Here is a 22,780-nt window from a genome sequence, read left to right on the forward strand (position 1 = left end):
AACCTCTCTCAGCTTCCTTCTTTGAGACCTGGTCTCTCAGTGAAGCTGAACCAGCTGTTTAGACTGGCTGGGCAGTGAGCCCCAGGGATCTGCCTGAGTCTGTTCCATCAATGACCACAGGTGTGCTGAGGGTCTGACCTCCGGTCCCCACACTTGTGCAGCAAGCACTTTCCTGACTGACCTATCTCCTAGGACTGAGATACGTTTATCTTTTCAAAAATTAGAATTGTTATTTTATTTTTCTAATTTTTTTCGAATTATCATTTAATCACTAAACTATTTTTCAAAATTTTGGCTTCCTAGGATACAAATTTCTCATTATTAGTAAAGCAAAAGGAGTCACTCATGTAACTGAAAAATTCTGAAAAATTCATGTAAGCAGAAAAATTATCTTTCTGCTTCTCGTCTTCTTAATGCAGGGCAGGCAGCCTTCAATTTATCCCTAATTTCAAGTTAGAAATGTATTACAAACTCCATGTCCTTTTCATCAGCCAACTTAAACAATACTCACCACACAGTAGATTATAGACTTCAATATTTTCAAATGGTTCAATTTCAATGCTGTCTTTAAAGCTGGGTCCATGTGCCAAAAAGATTGCCTACATGGTAAGAGTTATCACGTTATTACTAGATGACATCGAATTCACAAAGTGCAGAAAGAAGCAGAATTTCTGTTGCAGAATATTCATTTACACTGTGAAGATATGTCTTTGCCAAGGCACCTTCGGATTGGTTTAGTAAAGAGCTAGATGACCAATAGCTAGGCAGGAAGAATCTGGGCAGGACTTCTGGGGACAGAGAGGACTCTGGGAAGGAGAAAGAAGAGACAAGCCAGATGCCGAATGAGTCTAACACACAGAATAAGATAGAGATAAAGTCACATGGTAGAACATAGTTTAATAAAAATGTGGGTTAATTAAAGTTATAAGAGCTAGTTTGAAATAAGCCTCAGCTAAAGGCCAAGCTTCCATAATTAATGACATGCCTTCATTTCATTATTTGGGAGCTGGCTGGTGGAACAGAGAAAGACTCATTACACATTTCCTTCTGGGACAACCCCTCTTTGCTCCTCAGGCCTCTGTAAGAATCTCTTTTAAGGAGGAGAAATGATTTTAAGGCAGTTTCCACCTGTTATACGCACCAATCCCTCTCAGCTATGAGGGAAGCCGTATCTCCAGCATGATTCTTGACTGCTATTCAACATCTCTCATTGCACAATGCCTATGCCCTTCAGACCTGCACGCCCAGCTATTCTCTTGCTTCCTCCTTCCCAACCAGCAGCAGCCAGTGTCAACAGCTTCCAGGAGTTTGCCAAGGCTCCCTGTCCCCAACAAATGAAGAGTGCCCCAAACTAGGGCCTCTGCGTTGGTTATTTCTTTTGCATGGGACACTCAGTGTTCCCCTTAATTTTGGAAAAGATGTTTTATCATGGAGTCTCTGCTCAAATGTCACCCAGGGATCATCAACTCTTTCCCACTAGTTAAAGTTGCATATCATCCTCAGAGACAGCTTCCCCAAGCCTGCCCCTGCTCTACGATTTCTCTGTACCACAGCCCTTCACCGTCTATGCCAAACCACATATTCCCTCTGCGTTAGTTATTTCTTATCTCACGGGTGCCTTGTTTCTATTGAAAAGCTGCAGGCTTACCTCCATGCTCTTGAATTCGTTGTTGTAGCCGTGATTACCTCCTCCACAGCTTGAGCTCGATGGGCCCCTGTGAAGACGTGACATTATTATCCACTGGTCAGGGTACTGATAGAAGATGCTCTTCTAAGTCAAACTTTAATGGCTATTTATTTAGCTTCTGTTTTCAAAATCACTTTTTTTGCCGACAAAACACGTATGTTTTCATGGTCAAATTCACAGCTTTCGATAAACCAAAGAGTAAAACAGAAAGAACGAGACTTCTGGCTTTTACAAAGGAAAACCAAAAGTTTGCTAGCTCTTGGACATTGACAAGGAGAGATACTAATAGGCATGGATTCAAAGACTTTACCTTCAAGGGGGTGGAGATGGATCAACAGATAAAGACACGTACCATCAACCTGACTAAAATCTGATCAGTCTCCAGGACTAACATGGTGGGAAGTGACTACCAACTCCTGAAAATGGTCTTCTATCCCTGCACACACACCGTGACACATGTACCCACACACAAATACACATGCTTGCTCACGTACATACACAAACAAAATAAGGAATGCAAAACAAAATTTTATAAGATTTTATGGTCAGACTCACTTTTGTACATCAAGTTCAGTGTGACTAGGAAGTCAGTGATTTAGGAATAGAGTTTTGAAACTTGGGGAAATGCTGATTCCTGTTTTAAGGGGGCAATGTCTAGGAATAATATGAAGTCATGAATAAGAAATACTTTGGAGGGATTGCTAATAACAGCGCGAGAAATCTATAAATTCTGCAACTTTAATGTTTATTTTTAACCTCCTGGAATTTCTTCCATAAGCTGTTACTTCATTTGCTAAATAACTTTTCAAATTTAATTAATTTGTCAACTTTTTCACATTTTAACATTTGGAATTAGTGTTAAAGTCACCTCAAGCCTCCTGGTACTTACCAAGGACTTTCTACTTTCTCCAAGATCTTAAGAAAGTGAATTCTTAAAATACAAATTTTTCCAGGATGGGGAAATATCTTATTTGATAAAGGGCTTGCCATACAAACATGAGGAACTGAGGTCAAATCTCCAGCGCCCACATAAAAGCCTGGCATGATTTTACACGTATGTAACCTGTATCTCAGTGCTGCGTTGGGGAAGACATGCAGATCTCCAGAGCTTCCTGACCAGCCAGTTTAGTCAACTGGAGAACTCCAGGTCAGTGAGAGCCTCTGCTTCAAACCATGTTAGAACAGTAGAAGCTATCCTCCGGCCTTTACCGGAACCTGAGCACCCACATGCACACAAATGCACTACACCACACGCACACTCATACATACACACACATACACCCATACACACACACATACACACATGTACATACACATATACACACATGTATATATACACATACACATATACACACATGTATTTACACACAAACATATACACACACATACACATACACACATGTATATACATACACATACACATATACACACACAGTTGCCAATAAAATTTATTCCACAAAAAAAACACTTGGTGGGCAAAAGATTAGTTTTTTCAAGTCCCATTAAGTAGCTACATGGGCAGCCAAGCCTTGAACGCACAGGATGATACCGTAGGTCAGACCTCACTGCTAGTTTTTGAAATGGATACAGAGCTCATCATGTGGAACTGGGCTTTGGCACATTGTGTCTACAGGCATCATGGTGGCCTGACCCACCTTCTAGGTCATGATGTACCAATGGCCTCCTAACTTCTTTGATTTCATACCGCAAACAGTAAATATTTGGTGACTGCATGTCCATTTAGCTGTATTAAATTATTAACATCTTATATTTAATAGTAGTTTAGTTTGGCTCACATGTTTTAAGGACACTTTTTGAAAATGTGGTCTTCAACACAAAGGGTCAAGAAACCCATTCTCAAGGGTTTTTATATTGCCCTCTAGTGACAAAATGAGGAACCGCATTCTGGTCAAACTGCATTTCCGGGGTATTTTTATAGAATAAATTCAGCCAAGTCCCCAATTTCTCTTCCTTCACACACATATTGAGACGGATGACCCTGTCCTCTTTCAACTTGTCTTTCTTTGTCTAACATGTATTTTATCCTCTGCCCTGTCCTCCCTTCAGCCCCTTCCCCACCAGTGTTATGCTGCACTGATTCCCATGAGGCCAGAAAATACAGAAAGACGCTGATCCTGTTTATATTCACTCATGCATATAGAAAAAAAAATGCTAAATTGCTATTTTAAAACTCAGAATCAGGTTGAGTGTGGTGGCACACACTTTTAATCCCAGCACTCAGGAGGCAGAGGCAGGCGGCCTCAATATGAGTTTCGGGCCAGCCAGAACTACATAGGGAAAATCTGTCTCAAAAAATAAAACAAAGAAAAAATATCAGAATCACTTTATGAAAAGAAGGTAGATCTGTATTTGTTCTCTGGCTTCTTTACTCAGAAATAAGTGTCACCACTAATTAGTGACCCTGGCCATTAAAAGACTATTTTATGGAAGCCAGGGAGATTATAGTCTTAAAGAGCTAGCTAACCATTCCGATGTCACTCAGCCTGGATGATGACAAATCCTTTACTCTGTCAGGATAGACATACGCTGTCACCCACATCTCCAGAGCACCTGGAAGCGGTTTCAACCTCCCTCCATCTTTTGATCTATTATGAAAATTAAGACGCGAACAGCAACCATGGAACAAAAGTATCGGCAAAGAGGAAGTGCAAGGTAGTATGAAAAGGCCAAGGCGTTGTGGGTGGTCAGAGACTTTTGCTCCTAACGGTAGGAGGGGAGAGCTAAATGGGTACACAGACAAAGACGTCTGGCTCCGAGTAGACACAAACCTGGCAGCCAGCCACTGCCGATCCACCATGAGATGCACTTTGTCGATTCTGACATGATTGGCATAGTGCAGCCGTTTCGGCAAGTCGGGAGTCAAGTAGGGTTTGAAATGTTGATCGGGTTTCCGGCACTGGAAAGAAAGGATAAGCTTAAACTTTTAAAACTCGGCGGTGGCGCTCATGTCTTTAATCTCAGCACTTGGGAGGCAGAGGCAGGCAGATCTCTGTGAGTTGAGGACAGCCTGGTCTGCAGGGCTGTTACACCGAGAAACCCTATCCAAAACAAACAACAAACAAAAGAAAATGCCTTAAACCAAGAGATTTTAACAGTTTTTAGAAGTAGATTTAGTGCTGAAGGAATGGCTCATCAGTGAGGGCACTTGCTGTGCCTGCCAAAGACCTGTTTATGTGAGATTCCCAGCTCCCACATGGTGGCTCCCAATCACCTATAACTCCAGTTCCAGCAACCCCCATACCTTCTGACTTCCTCAGGATCTTACAAGCACATGGGCACATAAAGCCATTCAGGCAGACATAGACATAAATTATTTTTTTAAAAAATCTTTTCTAAGTAAGTGGTTTCAAAATTAGCTAATAAGCTAGGAATATTAACCCTGTTATCCACAATGCCAAATATTATATTTATTTTATAATCATAATTACCAATTTAAATTATAATTATAAAATTATAATCATAATTATTGTCATATTATTTATAATCATATTATATTTATCATTACTGCAATCTTTATGTTGTAACTTAAATTTTGATTGAATGTTTGATGTCTTTCTTAAATTTGTATGCTTGGGTATTATCTAATCTGCCACAAATTTCCCTTTTTTGACAGAAAATTAAGTAGATTTATATAACAACTTCAACTTTTGAGTTTAAATTATATATGTTAGCAGATATGGACACAAATATACAAGTCAGTTTAATTGTAACAAAAAGTCCCATCAAAATTGACTCGTCTGACCTTATAAATAACTATTTCCTTAGCTTTCAAATCACTTTAAATAGCTTTTGAAACGAAAGATACTATATTTGTGAAAAGCTCATTGGTTCATTTCAAATTAGTAAAATTTTATTTGAAAACTTGTTCGATGATTATTATTTTAAAACTTTAAAAATGAAAATCACATTAGTGTCTATCCATGCAAAGTAAAAATGGAGAAATGAGAAATAGAATTACAAAGAAACTTTCATACCCTCCATGAGAAAGAAAATGGGACAAAATCATCATACAAGTAAGAATATGAGGAAATGAAATTTCCTTCTTTACTCTTGTGTATTTTAAACCATGGTATCTCATCTTAGTTATCAAGCTTGAGTCCCTGCTATCTCTTAGGCAATTTACAGAAGAAAATGAGGAACTAGGAGATATGACATAAAAGCAAAATGTAAAAGAGATACAGGCAGTGGGAGAGTTAGAGAAAATTACCAAATGAGAGAGGAAAGTGATGGGCTTTTTAACAGGTCCAAGCGTGGCAAACACGGCACCGGTAGGCTTTGCCCTCTCCCTTGCTAAACTATTAGATTACATCCCTATTCCTAAAGCCAGCTCCCAAAGGTTATTCTCTCATTTTTTGCCACCCATTCAACCTGAGACTGAACACCAAGGTCCAGTGGCCAAAATCCACTATTTGGCTACACTGGCTGACCCGTCCAATCAAGACTTAACATCTTACCCTAGCGCAGACTTTTCCTTTACTCCCTAAGAAACACCTGATGTCTTTGTCCAATGCAGATGCACCCCCAGCCCCCGCTTGCCCCTCCAGGGCAATACATCTCCTTGGAGCCAAGAATTTGGTGTCTGGGTGTGTTCTGTACCAACTCCGAGGCTGCCTTATAGAAAGGAAGTACTCATTGCACACTTCTGCCAGTTTGTTGTTGTTCTGTTGTTTGTTTGCCTATTCCAGAATCTTTTCTAGACTTCTTCTACCTCAGTATTTTTGTATTTTTTGTCACTTTCTGGCAATGCTAAGTAAAGCTCCCCACAAGAGAACAGAGAACGCCTCTGAGATCAGCAGGTAATTGGACTGGCCACAGGTTTTCTCTGGATGTGCAGTTGAGGTGAGTCTAGAGAAGACAGGTTGGTACTCCAGCTTCTGAGGAAGCACCTGGTTAGTCTTTGTGTTTGAGAACTGGGTGCATAGGCATCGGATTTAAGGTTAAAGCATGTCTCTCATCATCCTTAGCACAGAGTGGAGGTTGCAGTTCAGGTCTACTTGAGACCACCCTACTAGGTTTTCCCAGGAGTAAGAAACCACTTGGAGAAGCACAGCCCAGTTCTTCCCGCCCGTGCAGCTCCACACTCAGTGTGCATGCGTGATGCCATGGGAAAGGACCTCAAAGCCTGCCTTCCTCAACCCTTGGTGCTTCTCACGCATTAGAGATGTGCTCCTTTTCCCCAACAGAACTTCTGCAGCATGCAGATCATTAAATGATGAAATGCAAAGAAAGCAAGTGTATTTAGAGAGGCAAGAAGAAACTTTGAGGCCTAAGACCATCCAGTATGCGCACAGCATGTATCCCAGTTCTGAAGAATTTCTGTGCTAGCATGGCTTGGAATTTGCAAGAGGTTCCAGGTGATGTTAACCACTGTGTATTCAGTGTTTATCCTCAGTAGCTCATATTCCATCCTCCTGTTTTTGTTCTGACTGCTTGCCATGCATACTTAAACAATTTTCTGTCATTCACAACAGTAGTAAATTAATAAAACCCATACAATAAGAATATATCTGTTGGCTGTATTTTAACAGCAACAACTACAACAATGATAACAATAATAATACACATTAATATATTCTAAGCATAAAAATATATAATAAAATTTCTAAAAGAAACTTACACTGAGGTTCCTGACAATTTCTTCAGAATTAACTGTTTCAAAACAAAAAGATAAGTCACGTTACATGTAAATCACTGCCAAAATACACACAACTGCAGCAAATTTGGCATATATATTTATTTATCAATAACTGTGACAGCAAAAAATAAAAACTGTGAAAATTTCTTAAATCAAAGAACTACTTTAGAATTAAAGACTGGAGTACAATTCGTCTTGACCCAACAGTGTGAGGGAGTACCACGGATTGTGTAGACTAACTACACTTGGGGGTGCCTCGTGCTTCTGTGGGGTTTTCCCAAAAGCTTTGAAGGAGCTTATGGTTGCCACAGGCTCTCAGAATTTGGTAACTATAGTTACTCTTTCAATGCTTCCCTTCCTTTCCTTCATACTTACAGGTAAAAAAGTCCTGAGGGATATTGCGGGACCTGATGCGAGGGGCAGGGCCTTGATAAATATAGAAGTTTATTTGAGAAAAATAATCTGTCATGTATTCCACCTTGTCACAGTAGGTCTGGTCCATTCCTAAAACAAAATAAAAAACTCATTGGATGTATATAAATGGTAAAAAAAAATTGTCTGTTTTTGGTAATGTCAAATATACGTTTCACACACAAGTGAAGTGAGAATTTGTAAAATCGATTCAATTATTATTCTGTAAATGGCAGTACTTGAAAACTGTGGCAGTGGATGAGGAGACTCATCTCCATAAAGTGAGACTCAGTAGGAAAAGAATAAGTCAATCATTTTATAAATCTAATAAAGATAAACTGAAGGATTCCGAAGGATTTGCTTTTGAAGGTACATTTGAAGTCATTTAAACATCATGTTCTCCAGAACCAGTTGTTATTGGTTTACTTATTTTTAATGGGCAGATTCTTAAGACTGCAATTTAAAATTTTAATTTCAACATTTTTCTTTAGTAAAATGTTCATGTAAAGTTCTTCCAATACTTTCAAAATAGCACAAGGATATAGGAAACTATTTTAGAAGCTTTAAATGTGCATCACAGTGGGAGTCTGGGGGGCAGGGAGAAGGCTTAACAATGCAGGCATTGGTGTGCAGGAAAGGGGAGCTGCTTCCTTTCCTACTGAGCACAAACAAACTCCAGAGTTAACCTTGAGCTGAGAAACAAAAGGAGACAGGGATTTTGTAGACAAGAAAGATGCTTAAGTACACACCTGCCGTATAATTTAAGAAACGCAAAAGCTGGGTAAGACTTCGGTGAAGTGCAGCAGTCTTTAAAGTATAGCTAACTGCTGCAAAGAAACCAGGGCTAAGAGGCAGCCTGAAGCTCTTCGTAGACTGCGAAGACTGCTTAACAACTGCAAACATCCCTGGTAAACACCAGTAACTCTACTTGACTCTACTTCTCAGAAAATAAAGCTTATAGTTAGAAAATATGCAGAACTATTAAATAATTAAGGTAGAAATCTCTCCATGGTCTATCACAAAATCCATTCTTTACTTTTTCAATAGCATCTACATCTGGAAATTTAGACTTAAAATATCACCATTATTTTTTATTATCTTTAGAAGGATAAAATATAGTCAATGATAAAATAGGATTTAAAAAAAAACACCATACCGTGATCAGCCAGCAGGATTATATTGACACAGTTGTGCAAATTCCTCTGTTTCAAACCTTCCATCAACATTCCGAAAGCATTATCCACTAACTGCAAGGCTTTAATTACCTGAAAAATAATTCAAAGTTCAAGTTGCTCTTTTAAGATTAAACATATTTTTTTCTTCTCTAGAACTGTTGCAATTTTCAATGTGGCATCAGAGATAGCACCTGTATCACCACAGTTACCAAATATAAATTCTCTCACTCTCTATAAATAACAAGAAAGTTGAAGCACATTTTCTATAAAGTCTGACTAAAGGCTTATACTATATGAAGGAATATTGAATATCAATAACCACCATTCGGCTACAGATATTTTCATAAGAATGCTTGATGGCCGGGCGGTGGTGGCGCACGCCTTTAATCCCAGCACTCGGGAGGCAGAGGCAGGCGGATCTCTGAGTTCGAAGCCAGCCTGGTCTACAAGAGCTAGCTCCAGGACAGGCTCTAGAAACTACAGGGAAACCCTGTCTCGAAAAACCAAAAAAAAAAAAAAAAAGAATGCTTGATGGAGCTGAGCGATGATGGTGTACGCCTTTAAACCCAGCACTCAGGAGGCAGAGGCAAGTGGATCTCTATGAGTTTGAGGTCAGTCTGGTCTACAAGAGCTAGTTCCAGGACATCTAGGAATGTGTCACAGAGAAACCCTGTCTCGAAGAACCAAAAAAAAAAAAACCTTAAAAAGAATTTTTGATGGTAGAGGTATGAATCTGGGTCCCTTCTAAAAGAGCCAAAGGGTTGAATACATTCTGAAAAGGTCATGTGACAATGGGGCACCAGACTACTAAAAAGTAATATTTTCTTCAACCAAATAATTTGATTTCTAGGCATGTATTACATGCAAAGAAACCTGTCATATTATGTGGAATATTCCTTTACACTGTGATTGATTTAATAAAAGAGCTGACTGGCCTATAGCTAGGCATGATAAGGTTAGGCGGGAGAGCCAAATGGAGAGGATACTGGGAAAAAGAAAGCAGAGTGAGAGGAGTCACCAGGAGCTACAGAGTGAGCAGAATGGGAGGTACCTGCCTACATGAAGTGAACGAGTCTTGGGGCAGCATATAGATGATTAGAAATGAGTTAGTTTAAGTTATAAGATCTGGCTGAAAACAAGCCTACGCTATCAGTCAAGCAATTGTAATTAATATTAAGTCTCTATGTGGTTATTGGGGGAGCGAATGGTGGGACAGAACTGATTAGTGGTTTAGACAGAAAAGTCCACCTACCATGCCATTGACTTGTAATTTTAATTCTAGGAAAAATAAATTACACCCAGATTTTAAGATGCATAGGCTATAGTCTTTACAAATCATGTGTGTGTGCGTGCGCGTGTGTGTGTGTGAGAGAGCACATGTATGTGTACACGCATGTGTGTGCACACACACGTGTGTGTGCACGTATGTGTGTGTATGTGTGTGTGTGTGTGTGTGTGTGTTTTGCTGGAGCTCAGGTTCACAGCCACAAACATGCGAAGCAAGCTGAACTATTCTCCCTGTCCATGAAAGATTTTTAATGAAAATAAAGGCATAGGAAAAGGTTCACAACCCTATATTAAACATTAACAAAAGGAAATCAGATTATAAACTCCACCATTCATGTTACATAACCCTGGTTTTGAATGTAAGTATTTCACCCTTTCTATGCAAAAACATATGGACAGGAAACTAACAGAAATATACCAAGTCACATAAACAATGCTTGTCTCTAGTGAATTTTAGGGTTTATTTTCATTTAACTGTTTATAGTCTTTGTGTTTTACAATTTTTCTTTATGAATAAAGTGCATTGAACTGACTTAAAGTTTAATGAATTGTCAAAGCTGTCCTATTCCAGCCCTCATTAGTGAAAAGGAAGTAGCATAGTAATGGATCAGGGAAATAGGTCTTGTCTCTCTTATTATTACAACTATTGTCTTTGTTTCTTCTTTAGAAACAGTATCTTACAAATCAGACAAAACTAAAGACATTAGCTAATTCTCACACAAAATACTCCCAGAAAGCACTCATGGATATGGAATGTCCTGTTGTAAAGGCTTAACATATTCACTGCCAACGGTTACTAAGAGACAAAAGACTGGAACCAACCCTAGACTATCACCAAACCCAAGATGCTCATCTGACTCTTAGTGTCAGGATATTTCAGTCTAATTTTTCTGTCACTGCCCCAGTTGCCAATGTCCCTTTCCACATCATCATTCTACCCACACCTCCCAAGCACACCGGGAGCCAGTTCTCACCCTCTGTCCTCTCCCAGCTCTTGACACACTGCTGCCACTGCTGCCACTGCACTTCCCAGTCTTGAAATCACTAGTGTGTGTACCCACCCCAAGGGCAAAATGAGCTCTTGCAAGGCATGATCCATATACCCTAACTCATCACACGTCTGTTAACTCATAGGAAAGGAACATGAAGCCCTTGTATAACAGGTTAACTGGTAAGACCAGAATGAGTAATTGTGCTCTCGGTCTGCGGTTTCTTCTCTGTGAAACTGAATTCAAAGCTGCAGAGGATCCAGCTGGCTGGAAGTCCTACACAGCCATGCCTTCCCAAAGGCCCACCATCCTCCAAAGATGTAACCTCTCTCCGTATGTTCCTCTACAGGGGCACTTGCCAGCACTCTAAAATCCTGCCTTGTGTGTGAACATTATCAACATTGAAGTTAATCTGTCTCTAATTTTCTCTTCGGAACAACTCGTTCCTCTCAACTTTTCATCCTACTAAAGATGTAAAGACTCTTTACTGAATAATGAGTAACAGGTGACTTTTTCTGACTCATGAAAACCAGTCTGAGTTTCAGCTTCCATACAAAGCAACCATGACAATGGCACAGCACTGAGGAGGCTGAGGCAAGAGGACTGAGAGTTCAATGACAGCCTGAGTTACAACATAGGACTCTATGGAAGAGGGAAGAAGGAAGGAAGGAGAGAGAGAGAGAGAGAGAGAGACAGAGACAGAGACAGACAGAGAGAGAGACAGAGACAGAGACAGAGACAGAGACAGAGACACACAGAGAGAGACAGAGAGAGACAGAGAGAGAGACAGAGACAGACAGAGAGAGAGAGACAGAGACAGAGACAGAGACAGACAGAGACACACAGAGAGAGACAGAGAGAGAGAGAGAGAGAGAGAGGGAGAGGGAGAGGGAGAGGTGGAGGAGGGAGCAGGAGGAAGGGGAAGGGGAAGAGAAAGAGGGATGAGAAGGAAAAGGAAGAAGAGGAGGAGATGAAAGAAGAAGAGGAAGAGGAAAAAAGGAAGAGAAGGGAAGAGTGAGGGAGGAGAGTGGAGGGAGCAAGAGAAAAGGAAAGAGAATAGAAGGCTGGAAGGGAATGAGCAGAGGGGAGAGCAGGATCAGGGAAGGAAAAGAAGAAAGGGGTGAAGAGGGAAGAAAGAGAAAAGAAGTTTCTGGACTCCTATGGCTTCCTCAATACCAAAATCCCAGCCCCCTCTAAATCACCATTTCATTAAGCCCTCTCAAGCGTGACCTTCCCATTACATATCATTTAAGCTATCAAGTTTTTAGTAATTTAAAATATCTTTAACAGCAAAGATAAAGGCTTTCTTTAACAGCAAAAAAAATACATGGTATTAACTTGTTACTTTCTTTATCCTTTCGAGGTGGCTTTGTAAACTAGGGCATTACCTTATCCTTAAATGAGCTTACAACTTAGTGCATGGGCTGAAGCACACTTAAAAACAAAAACAAAAACAAAAACACAACAACAACAATAGAACAACTTTGTGCTTTTTGTAGGAGCCAGCCATGATAAGCTAAATATGAACAGATCACCCAAAAGAAGTTCTTTACTTCCAACCATTATCACCTGCCAGAGTAGGACTCAGCCATTGATAAATTTAAGTGGAGGCCTGAGTCTCAGTAGTTTACCCTTAAGCAATACCTGGCTGCAGGAAGAACCACAAACTGAGATTACCGGAGCACCACCCAAGAACAGACCATCCAAAGGAAATGCCTAATGTTCCAACAGCTGTAGATAGGATCACCTGCCAACACACTCACCAGGACACCCCTAGACAAATGTCAGCCAATCAGGGGTCCTGAACCTCAGAAACCCCTCACCCCCACCTTTACTACTATAAAAACCCAACTCTAACTGAGCTTGGGGCTCTCTGATTATGCCAGTACGTTGGACACATGGAGAGACCGAGTTTGCAAACTTGCATAAAATAAAGGCTCTTTGCTTTTACATACGGGACTCGGTCTCCTTGTTGGCTTTTGGGGGCCCTTGCTGATTGGGGCAGAACACTTTTAATTCACGGGATTTAGGAACTTTAAAATGTGATTACAGATAGCAATAATGATGGTAATACTAAAATGGCAAAGCTATCAAACTTCCTCCATCTGTTTCCCCCATTTGTTGTGATCTTACATAGATTTTGTCTTCATCTGCATTTTGGTTGCCACTCGTCTCTCCCTCCTTATGACATTTCCACTTCTGTGCGTAGCTATAAACTACCAGTTCCCAGCTCCTTATCCGCTTTCAGCTTTCAATACATATTCAATTGCCACTTGGAAACTTACATTCATTTGGACATCATAGTCACTTCAATTAGATAAGCAAACATCTCCCCGCAACATCTCCCTGTGGTAGGCTTATGAACGCCAATGGAGCCCCCATCACTCACCTGTTTGCATATGACAGAAAGCAGAAACACATCATTTCTCACCCATCTCCCACCAAGTGTCTCCATCTATCCTCTAACTGAATCTCAACCATGCCTTCTTCCAGCCTTGATGTTGGCCTCCTCCCTGGTCCAATCCCTCTTTGTTCCTGACCTTTGCAGAGACTAACATGTTTCTCCCTCCTTCTCTTGCATCGCTCTTGCCCAATAAAAATGATCTCTAAATACATATGGAACTGGCCGTTCCCCTCCTAATAACACAATGTTTCTCATTGAACAGTTCTCTGTCCTGCATGACTGGGTGTTTGCCTCCTCCTCTAGGCTTCTCCATAGCCTCCTCTGATTCCCGGTGTCCTAGTCAGGGATGCGAGGTCCTAGTCTTGCTTCACTTCAAACAGGACTGACTGCAGAAAAGCATCATAGCGGTACCTACTACCACGAGTCTTCACCATATGGTGCTGTCTATTTGTGGAAGGGGCCAGTGGTCTGCCTGTGGCCCTTCTGTGTGGTCCTCTAGTACATACTCAGCACCTTCTACCAGGCCATTTGCAAATTCCGTTTCCTTTTTGTTCCTCAGGGGGAGACTCACTAATATGGTTGATTTTAACATCAACTTGGTCCAAATTAGAACTGTTGAATAGGAAGCGTCGCCTGAGGAATTGTCCGACTGATGTGGAAAGGTCTTTCTTGACAATGGGCAGCACATTCTGGTAGCAATTCAGATTTAGAAAAAAAAAAAAAAGGAAGGGCATTTCGGAAGGAGGATCATCTCACCGTTTGCTCAGTTGGTTCTCCCTCTTACAAGCTGATTTGCCCTGTTGTTGCTTCTGACTTTCTGGGCTCTCGATGCCAAACGAAGAACACTGAGGCATCTCACCTGATGGACTGAGTAGCTGACTGTTGTGACTCCCCACCAAGAGACAGACATTCTGGGACTATTCCAATTAGTGAGGCACCAGCTTCAAGGACAGAATGATTCCTGAGTTCTCGGTGTCTCTGGTGTGATCTGGCTGTCATTACCATTTTAAAACTCACTTAATAAGTTATTTTTGGACGTGTGTGTGTGTGTGTGTGTGTGTGTGTGTGTGTGTGTGTCCCCATCTATCACCTTGGTTCTGTTTCTCTAGAAAACCCTGACTAATGCACTCTACCAGCAACCCACAATCCCACCCGCAACTTCTAGAACAGGGCCTCTTCCTAGACACCTCTGAGCACTCAAGTTTTCTTCATTTGCAGCACTTTTCATAATTATTCTTAAAACGTGAATAGATTATTTTAAAACTAGAGCACAGGAAAGAGAAGAAAAACTTAATGGCACCTAATCTCAGTTAGATGCAGAGGTGGATAAATACAGGACGGTGCTTCTCCTCAAATGATTAATCTTATCAAACATGGAGCCACACACATAGATAACAGCTAAACAGAATAAGCAGAAGAAGGGTTTAGGGGTTAGTGATTTATTCCCTCTGAGATACACGGGAATAAGTGTGAGATGCTGCATTAAGTTCACTCTCAGACACACTGGAATAAGTGTGAGATGCTGCATTAGGTTCACTCTCAGACACACTGGAATAAGTGTGAGATGCTGCATTAGGTTCGGAATGGTACCGGAAGACTGAAGAGGCCCACGGGTGGTGAGAACTGAGCAGGGCCTTGCATTAGGAACCATTTTTGCTTAGCAGGAAGAAAGAAAAAAGACTTTACTGCTAACTAGTAAAGGAAGACGGCCCAAACAAAGATGTTTACTTTCCAGTGGACACAATTGTTAAATGAGTTTCCATAGGACATCTTACCCCTGGGAGCTTTTAAAGCTTCACATTTTGAACAAAACAATGGAGGTTCGGTGGGGCTTAGAAAAAGGAATGGCTTTGTTTGCCGGATATAGTATTTAAGTACAATAGCCACGTGAAAAAGTTGTTTGAGAATGGTCTAGCTGATGAAGCAATTGGTTTTAGCAGCCACTCCAGTGATAAAGAGAGAAATCAGTCCCTGGGGTGCTTGTGATGAGCTCTGAGGGACAGTGGGTAGGGTAGACAGTGGAGAACTCGGCAAGAGTCGGGCAGTTACTTCACTTGAAATGTCCACACTACACTGTTGAGTGCTCATGCGGTATCTGGCCTGAGTTCTCAGTATGTGAATTAAGAGGTCCACATCAAAGTCTTCATCAGATTGCCAATCAAAAGAACTAAAATTTATGGTTAAAAAATAACCCAGTTTAGGCCGGGCGGTGGTGGCGCACACCTTTAATCCCAGCACTCGGGAGGCAGAGGTAGGCGGGTCTCTGTGAGTTCGAGACCAGCCTGGTCTACAAGAGCTAGCTCCAGGACAGGCTCTAAAGCTGCAGAGAAACCCTGTCTCGAAAAAAAACACAAAACAAAAAACAAACAAAAAAAAATAACCCAGTTTAAAAAATGGAGTACAGACCTAAATAGAGACCTCTCAACAGACGAATCTCAAATGACTGAAAGACACCTAAGGAAATGCTCAACATCCTTAGCCATCAGAAAAAAATGCAAATCAAATCAATTCTGAGACTCTGTCTTACACCTGTCAGAATGGCCAAGATCAAACACACTGATGACAGCTTATGCTGGAGAGAATGTGGGCTAAGGGGAGCACTCCTTCATTGCCGGTGGGAGTGCAAACTTGTACAGCCGCTTTGGATATCAGTATGGTGAATTCTCAGAAAATTAGGAAACAATCTACCTCAAGATCCAGCAATAACCCTTTTGGGTATATACCCAAAGGAATCTCATTCATACCGTAAGGGCATGTGCTCAATTATGTTCATAGCAGCATTATTCATTATAGCCAGAACCTGAAAACAAGCTAGATGACCCTCAACTGAAGAATAGATAAAGAAAATGTGGTACATTTACACAATGGAGTACTATTCAGCAGTGAAAAATGACACCTTGAAATTTGTGGGCAAATGGATAGATCGAGAAAATGTCATATTGAGTGGGGTAACCCAGACCCAGAAAGGCAAATAAAATATGTACAACAAAGAGGACCCTAGGAGAGACATACATAGATCTCAATAGGATGGAGAAAAAGACAATATCTCCTGAGCAAATTGGGAGGGTAGGGGTCAAGGGAGAGAAAAGAAGGGGAAATGGGAGGAAGGGAGGGGAGCAAAGAAAAATGCAGAGCGCAATAAAAACAATAGAAAAGATTTATAGTTAATTAGGCAGTTATCCTTCCCAGAACTTTTAACAATTTCCCAGTTAAACTATTAAACTAAAATGTTGATTTTAGACTTTTGGTTGCTTGATCTCAAGTATGTCTTAAGTGTGAGTATTCGGTGGAAATTTTAAGATTCTGACCTTATTTTGTAGGTTAGGGCTGGAAGATTCTCCATTTTTTTGGAAACAAACATGCAAACAACAAAAGGAACTTACCCCAGCACTGACTGGTCCATTGCTATGCCCTGCGGAATCGGGTTCTTCTACATATAAGGTATAAAAACTGGGTCTAGGCACAAAATTGAAACAAAAGAAGACATGATATTAACAATTTGGGACAACCACACAGATAGATTTGAGGGTCTTAAGAGTCTTGAGCATATTCTGCTGTTCCTGCCTCTTTCTCTCTTTAAGGCCCCCACCCAGGCCAGTGGATGCTCTTGGCTTGAGTGGAGTTGAGTCTCCTAATGGGAAGTAAATAATACTTTCCCAGAACGGACACTATTGTGGCTCATTTGTGAAAGCATCCCTTTTGCTCTTGCGGTAAGACCTCTCTCAAATGCGCCCAGCCCTTTCTACTTCCTGCTGTCTGGCCTTTGGCTGACTCTGTGCTCTCTGCCTAGTTCCTTTGCCAGCAGCTGGTTTCTGATGTGCTGGTTTCTGTTTACCTGGTGTTTTCTTTCAATAGCCTCTGATTCTGGTCTGTGGTTCTGGCTTTGCAACAGCCCTTCCAGCTCCTGGAGTCTAGCCAAGGAAACAAGTGCAAGAGCCTCTGCCATGTCTGCCTCAGTTCTATATTTTTGTGCTATCTGCCTCCCCTCTTGGGGACTGATGCTACCTCAGTTGTTAATGTCAACAAACCCCCTCACCAAAGCACCTTTCCGCAGGAATACTTCTTGAAAAGAGCTCATTAAAAAGCAATGCTAATAGCTAGTGTAAGTGACACAGGCCTGTGTCAACTCAAAACACATCTCTCACCTCAAAGAGGACAAGAGTGTTTATTAAGGAGCCAAATATGAGTGACCATGACCCCAGCACAGACTTAGTTTACCCCAAATTATATAGTCCAACACAGAAGGAGTTTCATGAAATTTGTATAACAAAGTAGAGAAAACCATAGATTAAGACACTTTCAAATGCATTGGTGAGGGTGTTAGAGAGGAGCACTGCAGCAAAAATAGAGACAACTCTGCTGTTAGCCCTAGAAGCTACTGATCACATACTTAGCCCTTCACTGGTGGAAATTAGGGTCTTGTTAAGTCCGTCTATTCCAAAAGGTGTTTTTTACATGTTAGTCACAGGATGTTAGGTCTGGCATAGAGATGGGCAAGGAGTGGCTATTTGTAAGGCTACGTATGGCTTAAAATAAACTATAATGTGGTTCTAGACAGTTCCAAACCTTCATAACCATTGAAGTGCTAATCAGTTAACCAGCTTGGAAAAGGTTTCATTTGGAAAGGGTGTGATCTCAGCACTCAGCAGGGAGAGGCAGGAGTATGGCAAGAAGTTCAAGGCAGCCTGGTCTATACAGTGAGTTTCAGGCTAGCATATGACTAAACCTCTCAAAATACCAGAAAGGGTTGTGAGGAGGAGGAGGCAGGAGGAGGAAGAGGGAAAAAGACAGACAGGCAAAGAAAGAAGGAAGAATGGGGAAAAAACAAAGAAAGGAAAGGAAAGGAAAGGGAAGGAAGGAAGGAAGGAAGGAAGGACAGAAGGACAGAAGGACAAATAGGGAATTAATTCCAAGGTTTTGAAAAACCACCAGCAATGGTACAGAGCATTCCAGTTTCACCCATATGTACACCGCAATGGAGCACTCGTCAACAGACGGGTTACCTTTCAGCTTTGGGCAGATCCAGCCATTTTAACAGAGTAGAGATCCTGGTTTCATATGGGACAGAACTGGAATGAAAAGTTTTGAAATTAAAAGGGATGCGGCATACTCTCCCGTTGTCAGCACTTCAAAAAGACTTAACAAACTTTCTAATCAAGACCTTTCTTTCTTTCCTTCTTACTCATTTCTCCTTTAATTTTCCACAGCTAAAATGAAAACCATCCATTATCAATGATTCATTCTATTCCCTTTTATTCATTTATACATTCACGCTATTGGCAGACAGTATTTATGTATTTGAAAAAGAATTAAATCAGTGAGTGAGGGGACTCAAAGACTTTCTCTCTGGCTGGCATAGTGTGATGGTTGGTTTTCTATGTCAGCTTGCCACTTAGAATCACTTGAATAGGATCTCAGTGAGGGAATTGTCTATATCAAGTTGGCCTGTAGTTATATCTGTAGGACATTGTTTTGATTATGAATTGAGGGCCCAGATGCTGTAGGTGGTACAATCCCGAGGCAGATGAATAAGAAAGTGAGCTAAGCAAGAGCCTGTGAATACACAGCAAACAGCATCCGGCCATTGTTTCTGCTTCAAAGATCTTATTTGAGTGCCTGCCCTGACTTCAATGGTGGACTATGACCTAGAAATGTAAACAAAATACATCTTTCCATCCTGTAGGCTGTCTTTGGTCATAGTGTTGGTCACAGTAGCAGAAAAGAAACTAGAACACATAGGAATCCATCGAAACTGACTTAAAACAGTGTCTGCAGTTACGTCTTTTAGATACTGCTCTTACCAGATTTCCTAGAACAGAGTAGCACACTAGAAACAATAAACAAAGTGTGCTTAGAAAGAAGGGTCTGACTAGTCAAAAGATCCAAATGTTCTTTCTACGAATGTCACATTACTGGCTTTCTGGCTACAACCCTTTCAGAGCTGCCCTTGTATGTTCCCTTAGAACTACACACATTTACAGAGTTGGATATTGAAAGCCATTAAAATCTTGGGTGCAAACCAGTGCCGTCATCGGACTTGTACTTAAAAGAAACCCTTTTGACTGATGAACGAGAATAGATCAGACGGGATAAGAAGCAGAGGGGTTTCAACAGAGGGCCTCCCGGGTTACAGGCAAGGGGGTGGAAGTATAACACAGAGGTAACAGAAGATTCTTGGATTGCATCATCTGTGGAGTCCAAAGCATGGACTGACAGACTGGACAAGGGATATGAGAACAGAAGCAACAACTCTAAGATCTTGGGCCTCAACAACTGAAAGATAGAATTGTGATCAAAATTAGACAAAATGGGGCTCGAGTGGAGCGCGGTGGTGAGGTGTAGGCTACCAAGCATGTGACCCAGGGTTCAGCTATTAACAATGAAAAGAAAAAGAAAGATGGCAGTGTGGTGGCCCAGAGGCTATGATCATTACTTTTAATTTTCAACCTAGAGCCACCAGGAAAGAGAATATTAATGAAGGATTGACTGCATTGGGTTGGCCTCAGGGTATGTCTTAATTAAATTAATTGATGGGGAAACCCAGTCCAATGTGGTTAGCACCAGTCCCTAGGCAGGGGCTTCCGAACTCTGTAAGGATGGAGAAAAACAAAGCTCAGCACAAGCAGGCAGGTGAGCATGCGTGCACCCATTCCCTCCCAAGTCTTGACTATGGATATGATGTTACCAGTTGTCCCGTGCTCCAGCCTCTTTGGCATCCCTCAGTGACAGATTCTAACCTGACAATGTGAGCTTAAATAAATCCCTTCCTCCCATAAGTTGCTCTGTGTCAGGGTAAGCAACAAAAGAGCAACAAAAAGAAGCTACAACAGATAAGGTGCCTGCCGCTGAGCTAGGTAACCTGGGTTCAGTCTCAAACCCCTATGAGAAAAGAAGAGAACTGACTCTCGAAATGAGGCCTCTGACTTGTACATATACTCCATGGCACATTTGAGTGCAGTACACACACACACACACACACACACACACACACACACACACACACACACACACACACCAAACAAACAAATGGAAAAAGTCTTTAAGGCAAATAAATAAACAAGAAAATCAATCCTATAGATCTCCGCCTAGAGAGAGTCTTATCTCAGTACTTGCTGTAATTCTTGTATATGGTAGGGAAGGAGCCGTTGACAGCCACGTCTGATCCTGGCCAGTAGTAGGCAGCAGCTTTTAAACCTTGATATATTGCCGTTAGCCAAATCTATAGAGAGTGAAAGTCAATAGGATAACTGTTAGGTACAAACACTGTGGCTTATTGCTAACAACTCTTTTGACTGACAGTTTGCTCACGATCATTCACGGTTGTTTTTACAGTAACTTAAAATTTATAGTCAGTCAATCTGCCTCAAAAATGAAACATGTAGTAACGTAGGAGCGGTTCATTATTTCTTTCACACTGATAACATTGCATAGTTCTTCACCTTTGAAGAAATTGCAAAACAGTGTGGGGGGAAAATAGTTATCTTTCTGAGAAAGCTGAGGGTTGGTACATTGATGATACAATACCCAAATTTCAACATAAATAATAATAACTGTTTTTTAATTCAAATGATAATAATAAATAGTAGTAAAACCTTCCCATCTTCAGCCATTAGAAACTACATGGGTGATGAGGAACTCGGGGTAAAATGAGAAGCCTGAGCCATTGGCACACTGAAAGAGAGGCTTGAAGGCTAGGAGCAGAATGGTACATACCGGCTGCCCACCCCACCAGGCAGGATTATTTTTCTCCACTGAAGAAAGGGAAAAATTCTTGTTGAAGTGCACATCATACATGTTATTGTCAACGATGCCATGAGATTCTGGATACAAGCCCTATAATTTTTGTTACAAAAATAAGTTCATAAAGAAGAATACTTTAGTAAAATGCAGGCATGTCGCAATAGCAACAGATCCGTACTCATACCTAGGAAGGACGTCATCCTTTTGTTTGTTTTCGAGACAGGGTATAGTGGTATATTATTTGTGCTTTGAAAACAAATCTTGCCTGAAGGCCAAAGGCAAAGCTAAAGCCACTAAAGGTCAGGCAATGGTGACACACACCTTTAATCCCAGGATTTGGGAGACAGAGGCAGGTGGATCTCTGAGAGTTCAAGGCCACCCTGGGTTTGATCAAGATCAATGCAGAAACAAATCCAAGTGGTGGTGACTCACACCTTTAATCCCAGTCCTAGGGAGTCACAGGATTTAATCCCAGAACCAGAGGGAATATAAAATAGGAGGACAGAGAAGCTTAGTCTGCTTAGTCTGTGTTAGCCCAGCCTTGGTAGAGATTAAGACTTCTCTAGTGGCTTGGCTGCTTTGCTTTTCTGATTTTCGCGTTGAACCCCAATTTTTCTGTCACTGGGTTTTTATTATTCGTGCTGCAACAGAATTTCTCTGTGTAACAGTCCTGATTTCCTGGAACTCACTTTCAGGTTGGCCTAGAACTCACGGAGATCTGCCTGCCTCTGACTTTTAAATGTTGAGACTAAAGACATGCACCACCCCCACCCTGCCAAAGTCTGATTTGTCATATATTTATGACATATTAGGGATTGAACCTCACACATGGTCGGCAAACGCTCTCCCACTGAGCTACATCTCCAACCCCATATCTCTCACTGTGAAAGTCTAGCCACAGACCTAAGTATCAGGAAGATGTGCAGCTCTCTACCCTACACGCCCATTTCTTGGCTTCCGCAGCAAATGAATGGCATCAGGCAAATGGTTTACATTGATGTCCATGGAGCTTTCACTGTTAAATGTCCCACAGGGGCTCGGTTGTTTTAACACTTGGTTCCTGTTTGATAGTGCTATTCTGGAAAGCTGTGGAACCTTTAAAAGGTAAAGTCTTGATGGAAGGAGTGGGAAGTGGCTCACTGGGTACAGGTGTGTGTTTATATATTTATTATCTGTGCATGGATGTGTGTGCATTGTGGGCGGTATAAGCATGCTACAGCAAGCATGAAGAGGTGAGAGAGCAATTTTCAAGAGTCAAGTTCTCTCCTTTCACTGGGTGGACCCTGAGCACAGAGCTCAAGCTGTCAGGCTTGGTGACAAGCACCTTTACCCTCAGAGCCATCTCACCAGGCCTTGTAGCCCTGCCCTACTTCCTGCTCTCCCCCACCCTCTTTCTCCACTTCCCAACTAGTCATGACCATGACCAACTAG

The 22,780-nt window shown here is 41.3% G+C and overlaps 1 protein-coding gene across 1 annotated transcript in view; it reads right to left on the reverse strand.

The window, feature by feature from the left end:
* Positions 1-22,780, reverse strand: part of Enpp3 (ectonucleotide pyrophosphatase/phosphodiesterase 3) — a 73,589-nt gene that overhangs the window by 18,751 nt on the left and 32,058 nt on the right. Inside the window, exons 8-17 of the mRNA XM_038339614.2 lie at positions 21,323-21,442; positions 20,719-20,828; positions 18,613-18,678; positions 16,993-17,065; positions 8,911-9,019; positions 7,719-7,847; positions 7,326-7,357; positions 4,477-4,604; positions 1,649-1,715; positions 512-599 (exon numbers count right to left, since the gene is read on the reverse strand). Of these exons, the coding sequence (XP_038195542.1) occupies positions 512-599; positions 1,649-1,715; positions 4,477-4,604; positions 7,326-7,357; positions 7,719-7,847; positions 8,911-9,019; positions 16,993-17,065; positions 18,613-18,678; positions 20,719-20,828; positions 21,323-21,442 (922 nt within the window). The remainder of the gene's footprint in view (positions 1-511; positions 600-1,648; positions 1,716-4,476; positions 4,605-7,325; positions 7,358-7,718; positions 7,848-8,910; positions 9,020-16,992; positions 17,066-18,612; positions 18,679-20,718; positions 20,829-21,322; positions 21,443-22,780) is intronic.

This window comes from Arvicola amphibius, chromosome 8 (assembly GCF_903992535.2).
Source record: "Arvicola amphibius chromosome 8, mArvAmp1.2, whole genome shotgun sequence".
Classification (NCBI taxonomy): domain Eukaryota; kingdom Metazoa; phylum Chordata; class Mammalia; order Rodentia; family Cricetidae; genus Arvicola; species Arvicola amphibius.